This window comes from Vanellus vanellus (genome assembly GCF_965231255.1).
Source record: "Vanellus vanellus genome assembly, chromosome: 1".
Lineage (NCBI taxonomy): Eukaryota > Metazoa > Chordata > Aves > Charadriiformes > Charadriidae > Vanellus > Vanellus vanellus.
In genome coordinates this window covers 2,024,373-2,052,308 of record NC_138905.1, presented here as the reverse complement: position 1 = coordinate 2,052,308, position 27,936 = coordinate 2,024,373, and the positions used below count along the sequence as shown (strand labels likewise).

Genomic DNA, 27,936 nt, shown 5'->3' with positions numbered 1-27,936 from the left:
TAAATCAACTCACAGGTCGCATTTGCCGATGGCTTACAAGCCCACGAGGAATGGGTGCTACATCCCAGCCTCAGGTCTTGGTGCTAGTACTAGGGTAGCTTCTGACCTCTGACTGTGGGAACTCACAACCCGGGCTCTTACTGTTGAGTTTCCATCCTGATGACTGTCCTCAGCCACCTTAAAATTAATTTTTCTTCTCTTTCTGGCAGGGTGCGGCAGGTCTTAATGGGAAGAATGGAAACAAGGGAGCCAAAGGTGACAGAGGTCTTCAGGGGCAGAAGGGGAATCCGGTGAGTAGCTGGAAAAGACGTGGTTTGTTTGGCAGGTAGAAAGAGGCTCTGTGCCTATCTCAACCCTGAGTTCATTTCTCCTCCCATACCCTACATGCCTCGTTACTGGAGTCAGGTTCTTGCTCAGGGTAAGTCTTTCCAAAAGGGAGATGAAATTGCTCTCTAAACCTCCTAGAGAAGTCTCTAATGTAAATCCTGGCCTGATTTTTAGGAGGAGCCATTCTCTAGATGCCAGCAGAGAACCTGTCGATGTCTCTAGTGATAGACTTCTAAATTTTCCCATGTTTACCAGCGTGACTTTTCCTTTGTTACTTACCAAGGCCCAAATTTCAAGTTCCTTCATGTTCATGTCCATTCCTCCTTGATGCTGACCTGCCTGATGGAGACAGCAGGGAACAAAGCAATCACTTGCTAAAGCCCTTATGGACCTTATTTTCCTGGGACAAGCTAGTTCTCTGTCAACACAGGATGCCTTCCTTGCCCCCAGATAATTCCTGCACGTGGATGGGACTTCAACCCATTATTACTGAAAACACATCTCCAAAGTGATGCTCAATGGGAACATGTCTTCACTTTACTTGCTGGAAACAAGCTGAAGTCTGCTGGTGGTTCTTCTCTTTTGTTTTCCCATGAGAGAAAAAAAAAAAAAAACAATAAAAAAATAAAATCAGTAGAAAAATTTGGGAGGGAGCAGGAAAGGAAGACCTCACTGAAATTAATGAGCATCCTCTAGATCATTCAGGTAGTGCCTGACTTTGAATGACAAACTCAGTCTCCAGGGGCAGTGACCAACACAAGAGCTGAGCGAGACCACGTAACATCTCCACGGTGCAGGTCCTCCTGATAGTCGCCACTCCATTAGCACTCAAACCTCAGTAACATTTGTTGCAACACGCAGGTCCCCAAGGGTCATTTTCCAAATATTGCCCAGCGTAAGCTATGGGCCCTGTGGTGACTCATCACAGCATTTTTTCCCACTTCGCTAGCAGCTGTGTCACAGTCACCCATCTTCTACAAGGTCATTCCCTGTCCCACCCCAGAGCTGGCTGCATTTCTAGCAGCAAGTTGACCATGATCTGCAGATTTTCAAGGAGCCCCTGGTGGTTAAAAGCACAATATAAACACAAGGTGATGCTATACTTTACCTTTCAGGCTATGTGTGATGTTTGTCTATTGCATGTTGGGTTTTTTTTTTTATGTAGGGAGGGAAAGGTGATCCTGGGACCACTGGTGACATTGGGCAGAAAGGAACAAAGGTAAGAGATGGGTGAGATCCTGTGAAATCTCCATCTTAGTAGATATTCAAAAGCTGTCTAGACATGGTCCTGATCAACCAGCTTTAGGTGGCCCTGCTTGAGGACAAAATGACCTCCAGAGCTCCCTTCCAACCTCAACCACCGCATGATTCTGTGAAGGTTGGGACAAGCAGAGAAGAGAGCTTAGGCTCCAGGCTGGAGTAAGGCTGGTGGGGAAGGATGCTGCAAGCAAGGGAAGAGGTTGCAGCACCCAGTGGGGTTAGCCCTGTGCACGTGCAGAGTTCCTCCCTCCTTCCCTCACCTTGATTTAACATCACCACCTGTGATCTGCTTTATCCTCAGGGCTTACGAGGGCTTCCAGGACGCATCGGCGCTCCCGGAGCTGCAGGCATCAAGGTGAGCTAAGCCTGGCTTTCTGTCCTGCTCTACCTGCTCCACTTCCAGCACTCAAGCCCAAGATAGCATCATGCATGAAGCAAGGCCAAGTTGGACAGGGCTTTGAGCAACCTGGTCTGGTGGAAGGTGTCCCTACCCATGGCAGGGGGGGTGGAACTGGATGATCTTTAAGGTCCCTTTCAACCTAAACCATTCTATGATTCTAAGCCACCCTAAGTCTGGCAAGGAAAGTCCCTCTTGGTGGCATGTGGCTGTAGCCTGCAGCACTGGGGGACATGGCCACGCAGAGCAGGGAGCCATGGATGGGAAGGTTTTATGGCTTGCAGGGAACATTTTGTTAAAAAAAAACCCAGACCCTGACCAAACCTCCTCCAGGTCTGTGGCTTAGCAACTGCCTGGACTCAATTCACAATTACTGCTGGGAACATTGCTCCAATTGTCAGCACCATTGGTCCTTCCTCGATAAACAGGGATAATGACCCTTAATGGTCTTTTTATGAAGGGTTTTGAAAAGCTTGGTAAGAAGTAAGGGAACTGTTGATGGCTGAGCCAATGGGATATGTTATTATTGTTGTTGTTATTAATATTTTCCTTCATCAGCCTTGGCCTATTGGGTAAATTAAGTACTGTTCAGTGAATTTCCCACCTACTTTCATGTAGATGGGCTTGGAGTCGGAGCAGTCTAGAATTTACATTGGTCTGAAGTAGGACTTTGCCAATACTTAGGCTTTCTGTTACCAGGAGTCTCATGATGGTCCCCCTCAAGTACCACTTACCTTGGTGTTTCGGAGCCAGTTTTCCCAATGTTTTAGGGGCTCTGTGCACTTACAGCCCATTCACTGCTTTTCCATTGACAGGGAGAAATTGGCAGTCCTGGAAAACCAGGAATCCCAGGATCAGATGGACCACACGGACCAAAGGTGAATATCTAAATTCTGCATCTGCCCAGAAGTAGGAGGTTTCCTAAAAGCTCTCCAGATGCTGCAAATCCACCTCTGCAATGTGATTCTTTCTTTCAAAGGGCACAAATGGGGTTATTCTGAATCTGTTCCTATAAGCCGGCACAGACCTAGCTGAAGATGCTTGGACATCTGGGGTGAGGACCTCTTCTTTTGCCTCTGCAAGACTCAACCAGGTTCATCCACCCCAGTCCTGATGCTCCACAGGCGCTATTGCACGTGTCAAGTAACGGGGCTTTTTAATGAAATTTCTTTAAGTCTCCTTGAGTACCACTAATGTGCAAGCAGAGAGACCCTGCTGGGTCCCACTCAATAAATAATATTGTAATCTGAAGAAGAGCCAGTTCATTCCACAAATTGCAACCTTGCCAAGTCCGCATTGACCATGATTATATCTTGGCTCTTTCCAGGGTGAACAGGGAGCATCAGGGGACGATGGCGCTTCGGGGGTTCCTGGGGAGAAAGGAGAAAAGGTTAGTACTCGTCAGACTGCATCGACCTGCCATTTATAAAGGAATAAATCCCACATCCATCAGGTCAAGTTAACAAAATTATATACTTTCTACATCATAGGTACCCTTTCCAGTGGGCAAATGTCAACTGTCTGGAGCATTAAGCCTGGGACTGCAGTTGGAAAGGGCAGGAGACGGAGGTCTCCTTAAATTCACCCTCTACTGATGTGCAAAACCCCAGGAGGGTGCCTGTTTAGAATGAGGAAAAGCCAGCCAAACCCTTGAAGTGGGATTAATTGTCAGAGTTTATTCACCACCACCGTGCCCAGGGTAGAGGGTGCGTGGGGTGCTGTGGGGCAGAAGTGGATAACGCTGCTGCCTCCTGGGCAGGTTGGCCATGGGAGTGGGAAAGGTCTCCAGACTGGCCTGCTCCTGGACTCTGCTCTCAGCTCCCTGAGGAGACACCACCTTGATCGCTCCCTACCAATTTTGACTCTCCATTGCTTAATTTTCCTTTTTCTTCTCTAAAAGAAAAAATAAAAAATTTTTACCATCCCATGGGGGAAAATAATGGGTTTTCAGTTAAAACAGAGACTGTTTTGAAAAAAAAAAGAAAACCACACAGTAATCCCAGCAGCCTCCGTGAAGTCTTTTGGCATTTTCCAACCCCTCCTGCCCTTCTCACTTTCAGTTCCACTATCTGGTCTCCAGCTGATTTGGGGTCTTAAAGAATTTGTTGCTTTTATTGATAACAGCTTTTCTGGTCCTCATCCCCTGATGGTCATCTGTGTCAAACACTGAGTCCTCTTGTCAAACAACACCCCTGGCTCACTCTCTGAGCTGTGAAAGGTTGGAGGCTGGGAGATTAGTTCTGGGGAAATATCATCCTTTCCTCTCTTGTTGTTCTCTTCTCCCACAAACATCTGCTTTTGGCCACTGCTGGAGGTTGGGCTGACTGGAGGTTTTCCTTCTGCTGTGTTTCATGGGAGCCTTTTTGGTTCATGGCAGCTCCAGGAGAAAGCTCAATGGTGCAGATGAGTAGGAAATTCATAGGCCAGCTCTTGTTAACTCCCATTCTCCTCCTCAGGAGTCATTGTTTTTTCCACAGTTACAGACTAAAGGACTCTGCTTGCATATGGAGGGAGAGTTGGGCATTAGAAATTATTGGGCATCGTCCCAGAGAGGGGGGTGTGCAAAAGAAAAGCCACAGTTTTAGCTCTGAACTGCTCTCTGTCGGTGATTCTCAGGGGGCCAAAGGAGTTCCTGGCTTGGGAGGCTTCAAAGGACAAATGGGATGGCCTGGAAAGACTGGAGTCACTGGACCAGATGGACCTCAAGGGCCACAGGGCGAACCAGGGCCACAGGTGAGTAGCAAGTGGTCCGTAGCGTGCCCTAAACCCTGCTGAGATCTGCACTTCACATCTGCATGTGATATAGCACCCCAGATGTGTTCCCATATGTCACCATATACACATACATCTCCCCACCTCTTACAAGTTGGCACCTGAGGCCTCCCATTTGAGATGGCTGCAAAGTCTGCTGTCTTTCTGCAGGATCTTTGTCAACTTACTTCATCTCTTAGTGCATTTATCACTGGAGACTCTTTTCTTCCCTTTCCTCTCTTCCTATCTGCAGTGTAGCGACGTGACCTCTCAGTGAAGAAAGGAAGGATGATAATTTCAAGTTATCAGGGCATCAAGTGCACCCCTCCTGTTACTAATTATCTGGGGAGCAGGATGCCAAGGTTTCGGAAGGAGCTGGTGGCTTTCAGACCCCATTTGTGGGCCATACTTAATAAGTGTCTTTGCATGCAAGACATGCTGGGCACCTTTTGAAATCTAACAAAAAGACTTGGAAATGAGACATGCTAATACTGTTTATGAGCAGGAACATGCTGCCCCCAGATTCTATGGTAATGAAGAGTGTCTTGCTGCTGCCAACACAATGCGGAGGGACGATACTAGAGATTAATGCTAATCACCCGCCCTTAGACAGCATCCATTAAGTAACGAAGAACTTTTCAAGTGAAGGAGGACTGGAAATGAAAATACCCTTCTCAGTTGTGCTGGTGGGACTGGCTGAGTTTCAGGCTTGCATAAGAGAATACGTGAATTAACATGAAAGAACGGAGAACAAAAGAAAAGCTAAAGTTGGGTGACTACCTGAAAGACCAACTGTTTCCCATAAGCTTCTCTCAGGGATAGCACTGTTTTAACTCCCGCCAGCCCATGAGTCTGGCAAACATCTGGCGTGCCGTGTTTCACCCTTGAGTGATGTATCCTTATACAACTATGTGTAAGGATTTAATCTGCGCGCGCGCGTGTGTGTGTGCAGAGACTGAGAGACTGCGTGTACACACATCCACACATACGGTTTGTAAAATACTGGAGTTTTCTGCTAAATGGGAATTGGATTGTGCTGCTGCTTTGCAAACAAGGGAAGGAGGCAGAGACTCTGGCAGGATTCTTGTCTATAATCTGGTATGCTCTGCTGAATTATTTCAGACAAATAATCCAAAATCCAATCACCAATGATTATCCTTCACCCAGAGAGAAGCACATTCAATAGCATAGAGAATTTAGTCGATGCGTAGCTGCATCTGACAGTTCAGGGCTGTGCTGGTAAAGGTACACTGGTGAAAATTGCTTTGGTTTTTGAGGATAGAAGTCAGGACAATTCAGACCCAATTTTGTGTGAAAGTCTGAATGAGTCTGGACCTCATTAGATCAGCTCTTTGTTCTTGCTCAGTGAAAGATTGCATTTTCTAAAGTGCATCATTGTCTCAGGGGTCTCGAAGATCTCCCTGTCCTAGAGCCCCTTGCAGGACTTCTGACTCGGAGGGTATAAAGGTGTCTATGTAGGCTTTAGTGATGCCTAACCTGGTTTCCCCCCATACAGAGGAAGAGCATCACATGTTGGGAAAGTCTGCTTTTTGGAGACATAAACCAAAAAATACCCAGCAGCAAGTGTTAAGTCTTAGAGAAGATGTGATTAAGGAAGGGAAAATGCAGGTGGTGCAGCAAGGTTCACATTGCACTGATGGTCAGATGGAACATCTGTGTTGTGTTTCGAGATGTCGTCAAATAAAAGCTTGACCTAGAGCAATCCTGTCCATGGTCCAAGGGCACAGAGGGTGCTCTGGGATTCGTGCGTTGTTCAGGAACCTATACTACAGCTAAATCCCACCCAGTGCTTCACCAATGACAGGGTGATTATAGGAAGGACTGCCCCTGAGCCTTTCCCTAAAGGGCTGCAGGTGTAGAAAAACCCTTCCAGAACAATAAAAAATGGACTAGACCCAGCTTCAGACCATAGCAGCAACATTATCCTTCTTTCCCTTGCTCCCCAGGCTGTAGCTTACAATGAAAAATGTATCAAAAGAATCACAGAAGGGAGGAAGGAGCTGAAAGTACGAGGTCCCCTCATGTATGTTTAAAAAGGCTGAAAGTTTTTATATTAGCAGTTACAAGCACTGCATGCTTAGAAAGCCGTGTATGAGATAATGAATGGCTTTCGTTTGGACGCTGATTAAAGAGAGGCTGTGAGATGCCACTTTCTACACCCACACTGCTACTTGTCTTTTCCCTAAATTAAAAGAGAAAGTCCCCGGGTCTGAACCGCAGCAGCGAGGCCACCCTCATGCCTAGTGTGGGAGGGTATTCTCTCCTTCTGCAAGCCCTTCTGCTCCTGCTGAGACCATTTCTTAAATTAGTGCCAGGACAGACAGAGTGTCAGGGAGAGAAAACTGCCTTCTACCCCCGCAGCATCCATCCTTTCTGCAGCGGGGGACCATAGGAAACTCCTTGTGGTTGCCCAGGGCAGAGGGTGCAAAGCCCAGGGCTCTGACCCATCCCATCTGATCTGTCCAAGGAGCATCCGAAATCCAGAGAGCTCTGAGTATCTTCTCCTACTGATGCCCAGGTTGGGCTGTAGGGGGAAAACCCCAACTGGTGGTGTGGGATGTCTCTGGAGGGTACTTGGGCACTGCTAACTGAGCTCTACTCTTCCTCTCTAGGGTCCACGAGGGAAAAGAGGGAGACCTCAGCTCTGCCTCAGGGGACCCCCAGGCATGGATGGCAGAAAAGGAGAAAGGGTCAGTATGGGGGTGAGCCAACCTCGCCTCCCAGTGAGGTTCCGCACCACCCCGCAGCAGTGCAGAGCTCTGCACTGGGGCCGGCTGAACCCTGGCTGTTCTGGGTTGCATTTCTTGGCTCTCCAAATATTGTAACAGCAAAAGCATAGAGACAATTTTACCCCCACGCACCAGACACTGGGCACAGGCAGTGCTGCCTACACTTCTGCCTGAAGGTCTCTCCAACTGAGACAACTGCTGCGAGCCCTGTGGGCTGACTGTTGTTTTATATAAGACTTCTTTGCGAAAACATCATATTTTGGGACAGCACATCCTCAGCTGGGCTTGGCACGGCAGACCAGGAGCGAAACAATACTCAGTGCAGTCCTTCAGTACAGAGGGGTAATGCTCAGCCTTATAATGCACATCAGAATACACAAATAAGAGCTCAATCTCAAGATCCCAACCTACAACCCATGTTCTGGATCAGCCCCTACACACTGCAGGTCCTGCCAACACTGGGTCAATGGGCTTTTTGCTTCAGGAGTTGGCATTGCATTAGCTCCACGTGTCGGTGGAGGGTAATGCAATTTCTCCCCCGTGCTCCAGCCCCTGTAAGCGATCGTGGATTTAGAAAAATTACCATCGCAGTTTTAATTTAGATTGTTCTTCCTGTGGTCCTTTTCCTTTAATAGTTTTAAGTATTTTGAATCAAGGAATACAATTTTCACCAGTTCTGATCAGAAAAATTTTCAAGGTATTTTCTCCTGACAGGCAGAAAGCCCTGTTGGCAAACCTCAGAGTCTCCCTCTGTTTCATCTTTTCAGCACTGGGATTGCAATCCCGGTTGCAATCTTCTGCTTCGTCTGGTTCCCAGAGGTTCTCTGGAGGCCACATCCCCTTCACACCTCCACCTCAGCTTTTGTGGTCCCTTACAAATTGCAAAGAAACCTGATTTAAACTGTAGCTGTTGTTTGGATAAGGCAGAGTTCCCCCAAAAAATCTGGGAGCTTGCACCCAGCGCTCCGATACACACTTCTGTTCTTGCTTGCTTGCACGTGGATGAGTCCGTTCCTTCCTGCTCAGTGATTTACTCACAGATATCCTGAGAATTTATGGGAAAACATGTAAGCCTTCTTCCCTAACTCCCTTCCTAGTGCATCCTTTCCTCTGTAAGGTGCAACTTATTCTTGGAGCATTTAATGGTCAATATCTAGTGAGATTTTGTAATGACTTAAGTGTTTTTAACAGGGTGAAAATGGTCCAGCTGGCCAGAAAGGAGAAAAGGGAGATCCTGGTCTTTCTGTGAGTACTTTAGCCCAAGATCACATCCCATTACACGGGCCTGAATAGAGAAAATAGGGCAAACTACCCCTAAGAGGTGTAGAGGAGGAGGGAAATGCTGAGAAACAGATTCATTCAGAGAATATCCGGGAAATGAGAGTGTTGGCCATTACCCAGAGACGTCAGACGTGCACAGGCTGGGGTGGGAGAAGTGCTGGGCTGTACGATGCCAACCCCAAACAACAACCCGGAGCCCAAGGGACATTTCCCCTCTCCCATCCTCCCCGTGATGCTCCAAACCCATGCTTGGCAGATAGGAACAGTGCCAATGCCACGGGGCTGATCAAATACAAAGAAAGAGCAGGAGAGAGCAACAGTGCCCCATTTTCCAAGCGATTAGGGAGCTGGCGTTACTGCAAAAGCTGCTGCTCTGGATTTATAAATCCTGAAGAAGAAGGAGTGGCTGACCTATGTGGGTCAGGGCAAAATCCCTGTTGCAGCTCCCCTAACGTTAGGATCTCCATCCCGTTGCCTGAGCAAATATGCTTTGTGCCTCTTGGCTGATAGGACGGGGTACTTTCATGTCTCCAGTGTGTAGAGGCCAGGCAGGATTAGTTTTAGCATGGGTGTTATGGGCAAGGGTGCCGTATGTGTGGGCTGCTGAAGAGTCCAGCTCCCTGCGTAGTAAGTGCCCCAAAAATTGTCATCCCCACAAGGGAAAAGAGTTAGTGACCACATGAAGTGCAGTAGGATACCTGCTGTTGCACGTGGAAGATGCTCAACTGAAACAGTGATGGTTGGCTGGCCCAAGGGTCAGAGATAGACTCAAAGTCCATGAGACCAGATGTTTCCTTCTGTGGGGAACACCATTAGCTGGTAAAAAGACAGAGGAGAACAAAATGTGGTGGAGCTACATCTCATCTAAATCTAGTTCTACAGCCCACCTCCATGGGTCAAGCCTGCAGTATGATTTGAGCAGCCCCTTCACATGGATGCAGGTGGCTTGACGAAGCTTGTCAGAGGTGAGGGACATCTGCAAGACCATGGCTTCAGGCACAGTACCTAAAGGGCGGGGACCCTCACTGGAAAGCCAACCCAGACTTGAGGCATGTTGTGGTCCTCACGTTGGGCTCGGGATCTCAGCTCCTTGGGGCAAGAGGAGCTGGCTTCAGGGTGGCCATGAATTTGCAAAGGGAATCATTTCCCTGATGAGCCACAAATCTTGAACCAAGGTCCCTGTGACACCAAACATACATCTCTGATCTCGGCCACACCCAAGCTGAGATGGTTTCACCTGTGGTCCCAGAAGCCACCTCCGGTGGGGCGAGCAGAATCGGGACAGGGCACAGAGCAGAGGGAGATGGTGCTGGTGTAGAAAATCACCACTAACCTCTGGTTTTCCCTCACTGCACAGGAGGAAGAGGTGAAGGAGGTGGTGAGGAGCGAAATGAGAAGTAGATGCGGTAAGTCGGCCGGTGAGCCGCCGCGCTGAGGGCCACCGCTCTGACACCTGCCAGTGACTAAATTGGAGCAATTTGAGTGCCAGCACATGCTGGCTGGGCAGAGCAAATATCACCCCATTAGCAGCTAAGCGGAGACGCGTCGCCTCTCCATCCTTGGAGACGAGTGCGAGCTTCTGGGCCGCAAGGTCTCTGCCATAGTCCTGACCTCCTATTCAAACTCTTAATTTTTTCCCTTTAAACCCTCTCTCTTCCCATTTCTTCCCCCGGGGTTTTGTCAGCAAAGCTTTCCTCCTTGGTCATGTCCATTTCCCCGCTGATTGGCGAAAGGCGCTGGGTCACAGGGGAAAGTTTGGAGCTGCGTTTTGCCTAATAACAACCTTTTAATTCCTGTCTACTTCGTGGCACCTCTTGACACGCAGACCTCTCCTCTCCGATGGTGAATAACTGCCAACTAGTGCCACACCAGTAACAAAAAACACTGCATTTGGGGATGTTTTTACCCCAGAATCCCAACATCACGAGGGTGTCAGGCTTTGGGGTCTTGCTTTCCTTGCCCTGCCGAGATCCAGGTACTTGAAGAGAGAGCTGCCCCACTCCTGCCCCACTCCGTGGGGTCTGCCTGTGGCCAAGGAGGGTTTGGGTTCACCACCACTTGCCAAGATGCTTCAGCTATTAAGCTGGAGTTGCACTCATTTCTGCCTAGAGATGTTAGGGGGCATTTGAATGCTTGGAAGGGGGGGGAGGGGGTATGAAAAATAGTCCATGAAAGTATTTGCTGCCTGTAAAAATAATGATTTCATTGAAAAATCTTATTTACATAGGGGAAAAAGAGGTAGCAAACAAACTATGCCCTGTCTGTCTTACGTTTGCAGATTGTGGAGGTGAGTTGGGAAGGATGCCCATGGAAAGGGGTAAGGCTGCTGTTGTCTACATAGAAATGCACGTGAATTCATGCAGCAGAGTAAAGGATGTTCTCCTTGCCCCAAAACAGCCTAAAACTGCAAGTGAAAAGATGTTAAGAATAAGTGCTTTTTCCTGTGATTCAGTGCAGAAAATGACCCTGGGTCACCGACTGCTTTTAGGCCCTGGGTCTGGGTGCGGGTATTTCTTAGAAGAATCTGAGAAAACAGGGTTGAGAGGGACACCAAGAGGTATCCTGCTTCCACCTTCTACTGCAGGACAGGAACAAAGCTATTCCTGACACCCAGCTTTAAAAGCTGCACCCACGGGAACACTTCTCCCTGCCCATGAAACAGATCCTGTTGCTCCACCATCCCAAACCATCAATACGATAAACTCCAGTGAGGTGTCTACAGTGCAGGTGCCTGTTGATAGAATCACAGAATCATAGAATGGTTTAGGTTGCAAGAGACCTTAAAGATCATCTAGTTCCAACCGCCCTGCCATGGGCAGGGACAGACACTTAAATTCATCATTTAAGCTCCCATTGTGGAGATCTAATCCATATGGTCCATGGAGTCTGGAGGGACAATCTGCCAACCCCAAGGTAGACCCCCACATTCAGTCAGGAACTCATCCTCTGTGCTTCAGGGAGGACTTGGTTCCTCTATGTCTTTGCCTACATGTGGGCAAGAGATTTAGGGTCTACACTTTCTGCTGGAGATGCTGAACCAGGTTCTGTATCTCAGCTGGCCATAATAGGTTTTGAAGGCACCCAGCTCACATGAAGGCACCTAGAGGAAAGTTCCAGCTGTGGATCTGATCCCCATCCCTGTGTGTTGATCTAGATACCAACATATAAACCAGATTACATATCCTGTTGGATCTTCTCTATGGGCACGGGAGTCTCCTAGATTCATGTCTTATCCGTCAACCCAGCTTTCATGCCTTGGTTGCCCTGGGGCATCTCATCTAACTTGAATATTTCCTACCACACTTCAAGACCATCATTAGACCTGGAAAGGGTCCCTCACCACAGCTTATTTTTAATAGATTAAACAGGAATAGACAAAGGAGGAACTGCAGAGCAGCAATTTGCCTCTAAATTGCAGTGAACTCATGTTCTCCAGGAATGGATTTGCTTTAATTTTTCCTTCATAACTGCTAATATATATATATAATTTTTTTTAGCCTTCATAACACAGTGTTTCGTAGTGTACAAAAGCAGGGCATTTTACAAAGCAAAGACTTTCTAAACAGAGAGGTGGGCCAAGAAGCAGTGTCCTTGCCCTGGACGTGAGAAGCCAGTACGGTCATAGGTGCCTGGAGTAGCTGGGAACTCTCTTGGTGTGGGATATTCCCAATTACACTAGACATGAGATAGTCCTTTCCAGGCTCTGTTTCCCTTCCTGCTCTGTGTTTAGAAAGCAAATCTGTCAGGGTAGAGAACATCTGTCCCTGATGTCTATCCATGGTCCCATACCTGGCATCCTGCCCTTGCCCCAGCCTTCGTTTCCTTCTGTAATGTAAATAAATCAGAGCAAATTAATCCTGCACAGTGAATGCTCTTGGACACAGCAGCCTTCGTGCTCCTGCATAGGACAGCCATCGCTGAAGTGTTTTGCCTCCATGACTCGGGTGTTACCCAAGGGCCCTGCTTGTTATCTGGCTGGTCGGTTCTTCAGCCAGGAGCATGTGGTCCTCTGCATCACTCACGCTCAGATCATTTTTAAATAAAACTGTAAGTTAGTGGAGGAAATACATAATATATAAGAATATAATATATAAGATATATAAGAATATAATATATAAGAATATAATATATAAGAACATAGGAAGTTCCATCTAAACCTGAGGAGGAATTTCTTTCCTGTGAGGGCGGCAGAGCACTGGCACAGCTGCCCAGAGAGGGGGGGGAGTCTCCCACTCTGGAGACATTCCAAACCCGCCTGGACGTGTCCTGTGCCACTGCTGTAGGTGACCCTGCTCTGGCGGAGGGTGGGACTGGGGGAGCTCCAGAAGGCCCTTCCAACCCTGACCAGTCTGGGATTGATTCTGTGAAAGCAAAGCCAGATCAAACCCACAGTGGACATGCCACAGAGCATTAATCTGAGACGGACCAGTCTGCAGGTCCACATTGCTTCAAAAGAGGTTTTGGGGTTAATTTTGTACAGCCAGGCTCCACTAGATCTACTATCCTCTACCTGCAAACTCTGTACAGCCACCATAAAACCAGAACTCCTAGAACGTTTGCTCCACCAAAGTGGCTGCCAGCCTGGTCCAGATCACATTTGTCCCACAAGGCACTGGGCATCAGCCATATCCAGTCTGAAGGATGATGGAGCCGCAGCCTCACGTGCATCCAGACATGGAGCTGGACACGCATTACTTAGCCAGCTCTTTTCATGGATTCCCAGCCTTTTAGTAGACAAGTTTTATCTGAGAAGACTGGCAGTGCTCAGCGCTTCAGGGGATCTCTCTCATGGAGATGCTGATCCATCAAAATTTAATTATCTGTGTAGTTTTGATTACAGCTCTATCCCAACTGCCACTGGGAACATGTCCATGCAGTCGTGGAGGTCCCAAGGAGGCCCAGCACACTGCTTGGGAACCGCTTTCCTAAAACTAGCTTTTATTTTGAACAAGTTTAGCATATCCCCTGCTGCACAGTAGACAGTACGATCTCTCCTTAATTTCTTGCCCTTCTCTAGAGTATATGTGATTTGGAAATAGGTTTCCTACCTTAATTACATACCGCAATGGTCTGTAGCCTTTGGCCAACAAAACATTGTGTTGTGACTTGTCTCCCACATTGTGTTGTGCAGTGGCAGTAATTTTATCAAGCTGCAACTATTTTTCAAAGCATGGTGGCTTTCAAACAGTGGCACCAGGTTTCACCACCATCACTGACCCAGCAATTAAACCCGCAGGTCTGGAGGCAACTGAAATCAACAGGCAGCTCCAAGAGTTCCAAAAGCTCCAGCTTTGGGAACACACCAGAAAGGATGGTGAAAGCCAGGAAGAAATGCTTAACAAAACCCAGAGGATGACCACGTTGGTGACATTGGTGAAGCCCTTCATAGAACCACCTTCACTTATTGCAGGTAAGTGTGGGTGCGTGGCTGCATGCTTTCCATCTTTCCAACCATGGCAGATGGTGTCTTCTGGAGCACCCCGTGAACCCACTACTAAATCCTCTTCCCTGGGACTGGGCAGAAAGTAGTCAGCAATGGGATTTCCAGTGAGGGCTCCCACGCTGCAATCCCCTGTGCCGAAAAGGGCTGGTCTGTGCCTCAGAGGTGAGGTGAGCTGATGCCCCTGGAAGGGGTGGCAGGTGAGGAAAAAGCCAAATATGTGCGGCCCCAGTGTCGATCACCACCTGCAGAAAGATGTATTTCAAAAGGCTGGAAAGAGACAGCCAATTTCGGGCTGATTTTGTTCCCCGCTGTGTCCATTGCAACTTCTAGTAAAGCTTCCTACCAGGCCAGAAATTATATCTCTGAGACCAAATACTCAAGCTGTTACAGACTATTTCTGCCCAGAGCCTCACGAACCCTTTAATGGGTAAAGCTACTGATTACTGCTAATGGGAAAACAACCAGCTCTATTTCTGTCCCTTTGCGTTGCCCAAGAGGGGGAGAGAAGGGCCGAGGTCAGGACAAATGTCATACAGACCTGCCTGTACACAAACACCAGTGGGTTTGTGGCATCTGCTCACACTGCACCTACCTCTACACCAGGCAACTGGACAGGGCAAGAGGCATGATCCAAGACTGGCCACGCTTTTAGGTATTATCAAGCTCCCAGTAGGATCTTGAGCATCACCAGGCAGCCAAGGTGCAACCATCATTTTTCTGGATGAAGGCTGCTCCGCCAGAGGGAGGTGAACGATGTCCTGTTACTCGCCCATGGGCTGGAGCAAGATTCCTGGCCCACACTGTAGGCACAGCCAATGGGGTGGTTCCCCAGGAGACTCCAGGACCACCTTGGGATGCACTGGGACAGTGTCCCAGTGGAAAAGCCCAGGATTTCAGCCTGATGGATACAGGGAAATCCATTAATGCTTGGCTGAGAGTGACCATCTTTCCAGGGAGAGGATGAAATGGGGCAGTTTTGGGTGCATTTTAGATCATCTACCCTTTCTTCTGACTGTGAACCACTGTAGTGAGCATTATGGTGATTTTGGTGGCATATTTGCCATATTTGCCATATTTGCCATATTTGCCATATTTGCCATATTTGGTGGCATATTTGCCATATTTGGTGATTGTGGTGGCATATTACTGCCACTGCAGGTCTGCATCATGCAGACCTGATGAGCAATACGGTCCCCTTGGCACAGAAGAGCTACCAGTGGGATATGCTCCTTCTCCTGTCCCCATGGAATAACGGCTCATGGGTGGCTTTTCTGGGCCTTGTGGGCCTGCCCATCCCTGGGACTCTGATGGAGGCAACCAGGAGCCTTTGACGTGACTGGCTTGGGTTTCTGGGTAGCCCTAAGTTTTAGCAGCAACCTGGAAATTACCTTCACCCAGAAGGACTCATATGAGCTGCTCTTGTCCAGGTCCATCGCATCTTCAAATCCATGCCACAGCCACCCATGGACCCTCTGACCTCCTCGTGAGGGCTTGGCTTTGAATCTTGACTTATGGGAGACAGAGAGTGAAAACATGATGCAGAAGGGTTGGTGGGAAGGGATAGGGGATTATGGACTTGCTTGTGGAGGGCTGTCTGCACTCAGTGCTCAAAGTCCAAACACACTGCAAGATGGGACAGGACTCATAAGGAGGGAGAGTTCAGGCTCATTTCTTACAATTTGGCAAGTCAGAAATTAAGATGTGGCTTAGATTTTGTCACCAGGAGGAAGAGGGTTGGGTAGCATGGACGGAGCTGCCGTTGACATGGGCAGAGGGGCAGCATCAGTACTTCGTCTCGGAGAAATGGGTACTCGCAGGGCCAGATGCATCTCAGCAGAAGGGAACCATCCAGAAACGCAACATCCCGTGCCCCTACAACAGTCCGGCCCAAACTCTGGTCCCCCAGCATCTATGGGACAAAGCTTTCTGCAGACTGGCCGTGCAGCAGATCTCCATTTTTTTCCCCATGTAATCTCCTAAGGACCAAACAAAGCCCCCAAATCCTAGCTGAGCCGAGGACCGCACCCCAACCATCACCGCCTTCCTCAAGCACTCTCCTGACGTCTGTGTCGTACATCGAAGACATCATCCATCTGGGTTTAAACTCACTTTACATCAAGGCAGCATTTGGGATCTGGGCGGTTTCAGATCGATGGGGCGTACCACATGTTATTGAATCACAGCCGCAGCCGTCGCCAGCTGACAATCCCATTAAAGCCCGGGTCTGAGGCAGGAGGGCTCATAAATCGCTCTGCTAAGCGATGAGTGCGGATAGGCGCTCTAAATGTTAACAGGATTCTGCAATCGGAGGGTTATTACTGCCAGATTACAATCGCTCCTGGCTTTTCAAAGCTCGCAGATTTACAAAACTCCGGCCTGACATTTATCTCCTGCAAACAACCACAAATACTTCCATTTTCTCTGACTAACACCCAACCTTTCTGACGGAGTTGTTTAACACCATTAAGAATTTTATTGCCGCCGGTTTCTCCCTCCCCTCGCCAATTGCTCTGTGACATTTATTAAGAGAACTTGTTAGCCGGCGGAAAGCCATGTAAGGCTCCAATGATCTATATTTAAATGGTGGCTAATTTGTTTGCGTGCCCTCGTTACGTGTGATTTCCATTTGCTTCCCCAGCGGCTCCCCGGGCGCAGCAGATAACGGGTCCCTCTCAGCACAAGCGCCGAGAAGCCCACAGTCAATTACCAGGTGAAATGCACTGAATTAAGTGACATTTAGGGAAGTCACTTCCCGGGTGGGAAGTGCTTTTTGGCATTGAGACCGAGGGGACGTGGTGCTCAAAGACTCACCCGTGCCAGCAAGCCGCGGCTCAAATCTCGAGTCTGGACTTGGCTTAAAGCAGCTGCTTTTGCCCCAGGATGCTGAGCGGGTTTTGAACAAACTGGAGGGTGTTTTCACCCGACCCTGTGTTCTCCAGCCTCACCAGCAAAAGGCACAGTGAGAGTCCCCCAAACAACACCCCAAATGCAACCACCCCTGCAAAGACCCACCTCCCAAGTCTCAGGGGTTAATTGCCCCCTTGCAAAGGTCAGAGACCACCATGATGGGCACCACAGGGGTGGATGGTGCCATGGAGCAATGAGGACCCTCATGCTCATCCCACTATGGAAAGCCACTGCTGGGTGCCCCCCCTTGACCTTTGCTGCCCCTTTTTCTCTGACAGCCCCATTGCTTTGGGGTAAGGTGCTGACCCTGGGGTGGTGGGAGTCCCTGGACCAGCCCCACACATTTGCCCAGGGCAAGAAATGGGGGCCAGAGTGTGGCCTTTTCCCACCTGGGACCAACGTACGAGTTTGGGGGCGGGGGGGGGGGTGTTTCCCTGCAGCCCCCTGCCTGCAGCCGATGGATGAGGGCTCCTGCCGGCACTACGCCCTGCTCTGGTACTACCACCCTGAGGCAAACGCCTGCCGGCCCTTCATCTTTGGGGGATGCCGAGGGAACAGCAACCGCTTCGAAACCAAGTGGAAATGCGAGCGGCGATGCAAAACCTCAACAGGTAAGGCAGCCCCTGAGCCCTCCAACCCTCCTCTTCCTCCAACCAGGAGTGAGGTCAAAGCAGGAAAAACCCATCCACAATCTGCCCACCTCCATTGCCCTGTGGTGCCCTACCAGGACCAAGCAAGGACTTGGAGGGATGTTTCTGGTTTGCAAGGCCCCTCCCACTCTCAGCTCACTTTGGTCACCTCCAGTACCTCTTAGGAGTTCCTGGACACCTCCTCCCTTGGCCACGTCTGCTTATGGGATGCAGGTGCACATGTGGGTGATAAGGAGGGTCCCTGTGGGCACCGGTAGTGGGTCCTGATAGTTTGCACGCCCTCAGCTCAGTCACCTCATGCATTCTGAGAGCTGAGGTTTGCAGGAATTTAGGGGCTAGTGGCCTCTGAACCATGGACTGGTCCATCCAAGCACCTCTCTGGTTTCTCTAGCCACTAAGGACTCCAGGCAGAACCTGAAGCTGGTAGAGCTGCCCTGATCTATACCATGAGCAGGCCCAAAGACCCCTGCATTGGGGTAACAACTCATCCAGGGTTTCAATGGGTAAAACTCACTCCTGGACGCCCATCTGGGCTCCTGTTGCCTGATCTAGGGTTTGTGGGGTCAGCCTGTGTGGGTCTTCCTCCTCTCCAGGCACATGGTAGCTCACTGCAGGGAAAATGGGCTTCTTCTGGCCCTGACAGTAATGCAAACTGCCGAGCAGTGCACGAGCCACGGCTGAAACCAGCCTTCCTAGAAAGATACTCCTCTCTCAGCCTTTCCTATGCATGGAGACAACCCCTCTGGCCATCAGGAGAAATGCATTAGTTCTCAACAATACATTTTAAAAAAAAAAGCCCTGCTGAGATTCATCTGCTCTGTCTTCAAAGGCATTTTAAAAGAGAAAGTCTTTGCGCAGCCTGGGCTTCCTATTCTGCAAGGAAGAAGGCAATAAAAATATTCAATAAAAATATTCATTGGTCTAAGCCCAGTTTAGGACAGACAAGGACATCCTGGAGAGCTGAAGTGCTCTTTGGGGAGAAGGAGTATGTGTTGACTGGCCAGGAAAGAGGGATTTTGCTGCCCCAAGTGCAGCTAGCCCAAACTGGGTGCCCCCTTCTGTTGTCCCCACCACAAGGGTTAGCAACACTCCTTGGGGAGCCCATCTTTGTTGACCATAAGGGCAGCCATGGTAGACCAGTTGGCCCATTTAGCCCGGTCAGTGCCCATGTTTGGTGGCCTGCTCCTTTGCAATGTACTGCATGAGGAGAAGCCACTCTCAACGCTCTAAATCCAGTCCCAGCAGCACCAGGTAATAAATAAACCTCTTCCCTGCCAACACATTTACCCCTGGGCATTAAGAGGTAGTGGAGGCTTCACAGAGCAGGTGTAGATAAATCCAGCACTGTGTCTGCACTCCCTTTGCGGGGAGAGCAACCACTGGGGAGTGGGAGTCATCCAAAATGAAGCCAGGTCCATGTGTCCTCTTTCTGCCTATTTCCCCTTGCTACCTCTAAATGGTGCCCAGATCGGGACATTTGCTTTATGGATGTCTGATGTGTTGTGACATGACCTGGCATAAGCAATCCCATTGTGTCAGGGACTTCCCAAGCTACTGTAAGCATAGGACGTCCAAGAAGAAGCTCAAGCTCTAGCCAACCTCCAACATCCCCTTTGTTTTCTCTTTCCTTGGTTTCAAAAACCAGTCAGAGGGAGGTGATCAGCTGCAATTGCCATGTTTAAATGGAAAAGAAATGGAGCTGCGAGAAGTGTCTCCAGAACATCCCAGAGACTGGACAAGCAAGACAAACCATTTAATGCGAAGAGGCGAAGAATGTTTGAAAAAAGATATTGGAAAACTGTAATTATGAGGAGGAAATGAAGTGGTATGAGGAGAGAGAAATACCTGGTTGCTTAGGAAATCAGAGATGTCCAGAGGCTCATGTCTGAACCACTTGGCCCATAGGACTACTGTGCAAAACCAGGCAACACGTACTCCTGAGTTTATTTTTGTAAAATAAAAGTGTGTTAATGCTGCTGTGTATAATTCTAGTTCATAATTCACTTGGAAGCAGTAACCCTTTGAGAAAGGCAGAGAGAGATCTGGGAACTTCCATCGCCCCGTGTTGGACAGGGTGTGCAGGTTGAGCCCCGTCCCATAGCAGACTTTTCAGCTCGTCCCTAAACTCCCCATGGCCTTTAGCAAGTCCCACCTTCTGCTTCACTCGACCATTCCCTGGGCAGGTGAAGAGGAGCCATCCCAAACTGTACAGTGAGGAAAAAACACGGTTCAAAACCAGACACGGCTTCTCCCTGCGAAATGCAACCCCCAGTTCTTCGAGGCGTTTGGAGCTGCTGCCCAGAGAGGTGTGGAAATGCAACAAGTGGGAGGGTAAATCTCTGGGTTTTGGTGGCCACATGGACCCAGATGAGAGGGGTCCTATCTGACAACATCTCCTCTGAGCGCACGTCATGGGCGAGCGTGGCAGCCCCTGGGAAGTGTCACAGCAGCTCGGATGGCACAGAAATCTCTCCCAGCTTTTTAAATATTTGCAATTTGCCAAAGAAACAGCAGAAGCAAAAGACTCTGCCTCCCCCAGGAGCGAGGAATTTGCTGTTGTGTTGCAACCAGGTAGGAAACATGGTGTCTAAAAAGGACACGTCTCAGATGCAGTGTGGGTTGGTTCACCACATCATCGTTAGTTGGTGGACCATGCTATTGGCTTGGCAGGGCTTCCCCAAAACATTTTGATGTTGGCATTTTGAGCTCCCAGTCCAAAACGAGCCTCCATTCCTCTCTCCATAACAGGTTCCGAATACACATGCCCAAGACGTCTAGAAATGGTCACTTCTCTGTCCCATATAGACAAAAAATATTTTCATTAAAGAATGCACATTGCATTGTGTCTTCAAGGATTGCACTGGGAATTGCCTCTGCTCCTCCAAACTCCTTTGGTGGGAACATAATGGCTAAATGAGGATTCATGCTGGCATGGGATGGGGCAGGGGGGACGGACACAGTTGGGAAATTAGTGGGTTTTATTAAAAGTTTCGCTGCACAATTTGGTAAGGTTGAGCTCAGGTTTCCCCGGCCCAGCAGGGTTGACTCATTGCTACTGGTAGCATAGGCAGAAGAAAGTTTTCCCTTATCCACAATATCCCAAGCCCCAGGGAGGGACCAGCAGATGTTTGGGGATTTTTATTCCCCCCACAGCTAAAATATTTTTTATGAAAAAAAAAAAAAAAATTTGGTAAATGTTGGCAATGAGACAAGTGCCATTTTCAGACTGACATTTCCAGCCTCTTATCCTGAAGTGTTGTTCTGTATCGAAATGTACTTTGGCAAGAAAAACATTCAGGTATTGTATCATGGCAAGAAAAATATCCCCTCGGAAAAGAAACAAAACGTTCCCATCTAAGCAAAACAGCGGGTACAGCGTCACCGAAAAGAACGCATTTCTGCATTTCCAGGTGAGGCCACAGCGTTGAAAAACAGGTGTTTTTCTGAGGAAACACCCCACGTTTTCACATTTCCCCAGCATCACAGCGATGGGGGACACTTTGTAAGAGAGGTGGCAGAATGCCGATGTCTGCAGAGCCATGGACAGGCTGGGGAGCTCGCAAGGTGCCCGGCTGTGCAGATGTCACAGCCTCTGGTCCTCAGCAGCCCAGGAGACACGAAGTGACTCCAACTCCATCTCCTGCATCAGCCCAGGAGAGTTGAGACCATCCAGAGGAGCAAAGCATTTGCAACCAGCAGGAAAAAAAAGCCTTCATTCCTAAATTGCACTGACAAAAATAATCACTGTGCCCAAGAAAACAGGGACCTGATGGAGTGCACAACCCACAGGGTCATTTGGCACACTGGTATGAAAAGCTTTATTTAGGTGGGACCTTGCCAAGGTGCGCAAGTCACTGAATTGTGCAAACTAAACATGTCGGAGCATTAAAAGAGGAGGGAGGAAGGGGAAAGTTGCTCGGAAACGTGAAGGGCTGGGGTTGCACCTCCGGAAAGGTTCACCCACATTGATCTGATTTTGGACATCTCTGCTTGCGAGCCCCTGTTCCCCAAATAATCCTTCCTGATGCAAACCAGCTCACGGCCGGACTGGAACAAAAATATTTGTATGGGCAAAATGGGACCCTCTGTAAACAGTTCTCGCTATTTAATTAATACAGAAAAAATCATTAAATATTTATTATTACAAAAAAAAACCCTCCTACTCTCTCCCTTTTCTCTGGTGCAGTGCTGACCCTGCCAGCATCCCTTCAGTGAAGGCACCAGTGGCCTTCAGCAGAAATCTGGGGTTGCCATACTCAAGTGGCCGCCACCACTTGACCCAGGGTGTCAGGTCAATGCAAAGCCTGTAGTGTTTTACTACCAATAGCAAAAAAAAAAAAAAAAAAAGAAAAAAAAAAAAAAGAATAATTATATTTATGGGGCTGCAGTAGCTTTGGACCGGCTCAGTTCTGACCCAGTTCAGAATGTCCCCACAAACCAGCCTCCCTGCCCTTGGTTCCTCTTGGGCTGCCCGAGACTGCGTGTTGCCCAGGGTCCAGCATTTGGCCAGCCCTGCCCAGGGCTGTGGGGTTTGACCCAGCAAGGTAGGGAGGTTTTTCCCAAGGAAGGGGATTTGAGAAGAAAGGCTTCAGGTTGGCCATCAGATGAAATACCGGACTGCTCATTTCTGCCTCGTGCTACCAAGCCAGCCCGCATGCGGCTGCACCATCTCTGGTGATATGGTAATGTATGGGGCATATCTCCACCCTACAGACCAGACGTTTGTGTGGATTTGGGGTGCAAATCACCCAATGTCCCCAGCACACAGCTCAGGGTCACCAGGTGGCCTGTCCCTATCCTACAGCCGGGGTCTCATTGCAGTGCCCTGCAGAGCGTACGTTCCCCATGCCTCCTTCGGCTCCCTAAAGCCTCGCAGCACATCTCCTCTTGGGCATCTGCCCCCATGTCCTGTCTCTGCCCACCCTGTGTGCCACAATGTTGGGTTCCCACCAAAAGAAAATGGAGATGCTCCCAGGAGCCTTTCTGTAATTCAGGGTGCAACAGCTTCCCTCCTGGGGACGATTGCCACCAGGCAGCTCACGAGTAACTCAAAGTGGCACTTATTTGCCAAAACCCAGAGGAGAAAGCCTTCCTCCACTCCATGGTTGCTCTCCCAGGGACCCTGCATTTCACTGCCCCCCTCCAACTCCAACTGCACCAGGGCATTAGGGAAGAGGAGGGTGCATTGCTGGGGACTGGTGAATCCCTTGGTGGGCATGTTAAGTTGACATCAAGCCTGAGAGGATGATAAGCAATAGTAATTGCATGAAGATCATTTTTATAGCTGTGAATCAGCAGTACAGTGAGGGTCCGGAGGCAGCAGTAGGTGAGCAAATGGACTTGGGGGACCTGGGACCTCCCGGCGAACATGAGCAATTTCTCTTTCTGCCTCTTTATTCCCAGATACCACACAAATGGGGACAACACCTTCATTTTTCCTTTTAAGTCCAGTGCCATCACTTAAAATAGGGCTTCCCCTCCCCACATGCAGAATTTCTTGGCACCTTTTGGCTCCAAGCTTGGCGAGGAGCGCACGTATCCCAAAGCCAAGTCTGGGAGACAAATTTGGCCACCTGGTCTCATGGTCAAGGTGTAGCCAAAGGAGGGGGGCAGAGGCTCTCGGGGAAGGTGATTTGGCTCAAGACCCTTCACCATAAATTGTGTTTATGGCACAGGCCAAAGCAGCAGCTCACCAGGGAGCCAGGTGACTTAATTCAGATTGTCAAAGCGGCTGGAATACTTGAGAAGTGAAAACCAATATTGTGGGCAAGGATATAAGATCAAGCTGTTCAGTCCTCTGCTAGGTGTATTAAATGCAGCTTGAATTTCCCATCAGTGCTCTGGGAGCTTAGGCATAATGGGAAATTGATAACTTGATTTTTTTTTAATACATCTAGCCTTAAATCTTTACTATTGATTTGCCATCTGAACCACTTTGGCAGGGCCAAAACATTACCGGAATGCAACCTCGGTGTTTCCTTGGAAATGGCATGTCACTCTAATTGAGTTTCTTGAAATTATTTCATTGCAGGCTGGGGGAGACTTTTAGGGCTGAACGATTTGCTGGCGAGTCAACCGCTTTCCAGGCGCGGGGAGCGGAGGCTGCTCCAAACAGGGCGAAGCCAGAAGATTCCTGAACATACACGTTGGCGAACAGCCTTAGAAAGCAAAGAGCATAGCTACGAGCGGTCAGCCCCAAGCACGTGAAAAGCTGCGGGGGGGCTTTAATGCACGTAAAACCAGCTTCCCAAATCCTCATGGAGTTTGCGAAGTGGAGGGCAATTTTGGAGCACAAAGTGACCCCATCACTCATTTTGCACGGATCACGCGGCTCCAGAGCTGAGCCCGCGGGTCTGTATCTATAGATATACACGCACCTATAGCTTGAGCACGCTCAGCCCCTTTGCAGGAGGGGGGTTTCTTGTGCATCCAGCCAGCGAAGTCTTGCAAGGAGGTGCAGAGAGGAGAAACTCGCCTCATCGCGGCATCCGATGTCCACGAGCAGTTCCTTAGCAACCCCGACAAAAGAAAATGGATCGCAAGAGATGAAGAGGCTGGGCCAGTGTAATTTAGTAATTTGATAATGATACGGTCCCTGGAATGGCCGCCAGCGCTGACAGCTGGGCCCCGAGCATCATCCAGCATCCTCTGGCTGCGCCCGGCAGATTGGAACGGACAGGCTGTTTGGGAGGGAGCTGACAAAAGCCACTGTCTTCACTCCTGCCGGAGTCAAAAGCAACAAAAAAGTCCATCGCCATGTCACCAGACTGATTTGTGCTCTGCTAGGTTAATTAATTATGCGGTATTTTTAGAGCAGTAATTTAGGCTCTGGACATGCCATGGAGGCAAATGGTGGTGAGTTAATACAGGGCTGGACCTGAGCACCGGCAAGTCCATCCTGCAAAACCCTCCACCGCATCCTCCATGCTCGGGCTCTGCGGGAGGCAGTGGAGGTTTGCGTGCTGTCCACAGCCCTTTTGGGTGATATCCATCGCTTTTTGCAGCAATAGTAATTGTATTGGTATATGGAGACTCTTGCCAGCGTTGCTGGGAGGCCACTGGTGAACACTGTCTCCTGCCCACTGCAAGGGTGAAATTGCAACCCAACAGACACAACACCCTCGAGAAGGAGGGGATACGTTGAAAAAGTCCAAAAAAACTTCTGTGCCAGGAAGGCAGCTCTGCCCATCTGAGCTGGGACAAGCAGGAGCAAAAATGGGGATGGATTTGCCCTTGACATCATTGCCGTGTGGGTTGGGAGGAAAACCAAGGAGAAACTCTTCCCATCCGGAAGCCGGTGCTCCTGCGGGAGCTGCCTCAGGCTGCCCATCCTGCCCCATTTTGCAGCCCAAACTGCCCCCGTAAATCCTATTTGATCCCTCAGGCTTCCTCTGGATGGCTGCTCACCCATCCCCTGCCTTGGGCATCCCTTAGCCCAGCACCCTGAGCCCCACCGGTGGGCCCTGCATCTCCCAGACGTGTCCCACCCTGTCCCTGAAACCACCTCAAACACCTCCCCATGGATCGTGAAGCCAAAGGGCCAACCCATGGCCATGATCCCCGTGGCAAAGAAATGCTGGAGGAGCAACATAACCCATCTGTAGAGAAGCAACCATCGCATTTCTTGAGCAACATCTCTCCCACCCGCCTCATCCAGGTGCTGCAGCCTCACCAGTGGGAGCGATCCCTGCTTACGGAGGCAGGAAAAAGGAGAAGCAGCTCTTTTTGTACTTCACTCCATGGGGTATGAATAGGTTTTATGCATAGACCCACTGTCAGGATAGACTCCCTGAGGCCAGCACCACTCTGGCACATGGATCCAGGCTCCGGCTGCCTCCCTTTACATTTTTTCTTGGTTTTAGATGTTTCCTTCCAATGGGAGATGTGATGTCTAGGTAGCTGCAGGCACAGACCATGGGTACAGGTAGGTACAAACACCTCTTTGGAGAAGGGGTAGGAGGTGCAACAGAGAGCAGATAAGAACATCGCAGAAAACAATTGGGGAAGACAATTTGGAGGACTTAAGATTATTTTTTCTTCTCAATTGCCTTTTTTTTTTTCTTCCTTTGGAGGGAAAGCATCAAGAACCAAGCTTTATTTCATGCCTGAAGGCTGTCAGCGGGGAAGTTGGTCTTTGGGTTTGGCCCAAGTGATTCTTGGAGAAGCGTATGCAGCAATCTGCATAATAGCCCCAGCCCATTTTGTCCCGAAGAGGTTTTCTGATATTACGTTTGCACCAAAAGCTCAAAGCAGAGCTAATTAATTGCCAGGAACATGAAACACTGAAGGTGGGGTGAGTAACTGCTCCTTACAGGCAGCCAAGTGCTTTGCATACGACCGGGGCTGTAAATCCCCTGTGACCCTGCAGCAGCAGCAGGAGACTCGGGGCTGAAGAAGGTGAAAAAAAGAGCAAGAAAGGCAAAAGAATAGTTTAACCCCTGCAAAATTAACAAACTCCATGTGCCCAGCTCCTCTTCTCTCTCTACCGAGGTCCTGGCTCAAAGCTTTCCAAGCCCTCAGCTCACACTATACAGCCACCTTGCAGAGACATGCAGGGACATGCCGCTGCTGAGCTGTCGGAAGGAGTGAAAATCATCCCCAAAATGGGGTTACGGGGCAGAGAAACCCATCAAAAATCAGCCTCAGGGGAGAGGAAGGGCCATTCGTTGTAGGGTTACGGAGAGATGGGCAATCTGGTATCACAGCATGGTCCTCCTCCCTCTGCAGCCTTGCAAACGCTGATTGAGTCTTAGAGATAATTAAAGAAGGGACAAAGCAAACCAGAAAACTCCCTTCTGCCCCTCTATGGACCTACAGTGCATTCGCATCTGACACCTCTATGCAATTCTGGTGCTGGAAGCCACAAACAGGACCTCGCATGGCATTGCCTTTGCCTCCCCAGGTCAGGCAAAACTTCTCTGCTGGTATTTGGGACGTGTTTTTGGCTTTCAGGTCTTCTGGTGTGATACGACCACGAGTCACTGCGTCTTATTTTTCCCAGTAGAGGAATGGTTGTAGTGATGAAACTTTAATAAGATCCTTTTCTGCTGCCCACATTTGGGCCTTAAACGATGATTCACAGAAGGAAATTGAGCTGGGCAAGAGGGAGGGCAGGCTGCGGAGAGGTGGGAAGGTGTCCTGCTCCTGGAGAGACAGACGCACGAGGGAGACGCGCGAGGACACTCATGACAAAAACCTGCATTTTTCATAAGTTTGGTAATTTTTGGAGAAACTTTTTAGGCGTTTGAGTCCCCCTCTGCTGCCAGCCAGCTCCCATGGGTGCCCCAGGCTCTTTGTAGGGTGGCTCCCTCCTTCCCCAGGGTCAGCTGGGGTTGTTTTCATGCCGTGATATTTTCAGTTTTGCAGCCAAATCTCCTCTCCGATCCCCTGCAATAGCAGAGCAGGGATCTGCGAGCCACGGTAGCCAGACGGTGACGGCTAAAACAGTCCGGTTTGCTTTTAAAGCAGACTGATAGGGATGAACCAGGCAGTTTGCCTTCTTTCATCTTTCTTTCTTAGGCGCTGCCTTCTCTTTCCTATTTTCCCCTAATAAAATCACAGTGAAGACTCCGTGTCTGGCATGCGGATTTGCATCCTGAAAGGACTTTGTCCTGCACCAACCCTTCCCAACAGCAAAGCGTTTAATGGGTAAATAAAACACAGAACTGCGCCCTAGTATCTGCTCAGGAGACGGAGATGAGTTTCACCTCCTGGCTCAGTGTTCGCATGCCGGATGACGAGAAAGGCATTCGCCTCCGTGCTACAGCTTTGCTCTCGGGTAGATTTTTGCCTGCAAGAAACAAATAAATAGACTCACACCTACATGGGTCATTCTGGCAGCAGGATTGACTTTTCAGGAGATGTCACGTCTATACCCCATTCTTTAAAATTCCTTAAAACTCCCTATCTTTAGGGTCATTTTGATTGCTTTTCACCTTTGCAGCCACAGGGATGATTTGCCTCAAGCCTGGCTGCCCAGGAAAGCAGTTTGTTAAGTATTGAAGTCCCTCCTTGCCTTTCAGTCTTGTGCCCTGGTCCCCTGAGACCTTTGCGATCCACTGCCACCCAACTGAGTCAAACAGAAGAAGGTTCAACCCCAACTGTGTGAAGACAAACCTACGGTAGAGGTGGGTAACTGCACTTGTCACCCTTCGTGCTGCAGTAGCTGCA

At 49.3% G+C, this 27,936-nt stretch overlaps 1 protein-coding gene across 1 annotated transcript in view; it reads left to right on the top strand.

Annotated features, from left to right (window-relative positions):
* Positions 1-19,752, top strand: part of LOC309678427 (uncharacterized protein) — a gene marked incomplete at its 5' end in the record, with an annotated part of 110,739 nt that extends 90,987 nt beyond the window's left edge. The window contains 13 exons of the mRNA XM_082491452.1: positions 210-290; positions 1,493-1,546; positions 1,889-1,942; positions 2,800-2,862; positions 3,312-3,374; positions 4,601-4,717; positions 7,369-7,446; positions 8,677-8,730; positions 10,124-10,172; positions 14,003-14,176; positions 16,848-16,919; positions 17,557-17,727; positions 19,412-19,752. Of these exons, the coding sequence (XP_082347578.1) occupies positions 210-290; positions 1,493-1,546; positions 1,889-1,942; positions 2,800-2,862; positions 3,312-3,374; positions 4,601-4,717; positions 7,369-7,446; positions 8,677-8,730; positions 10,124-10,172; positions 14,003-14,176; positions 16,848-16,919; positions 17,557-17,727; positions 19,412-19,425 (1,044 nt within the window). The 3' untranslated portion in view covers positions 19,426-19,752. The remainder of the gene's footprint in view (positions 1-209; positions 291-1,492; positions 1,547-1,888; positions 1,943-2,799; positions 2,863-3,311; positions 3,375-4,600; positions 4,718-7,368; positions 7,447-8,676; positions 8,731-10,123; positions 10,173-14,002; positions 14,177-16,847; positions 16,920-17,556; positions 17,728-19,411) is intronic.
* Positions 19,753-27,936: the final 8,184 nt, after the last annotated feature.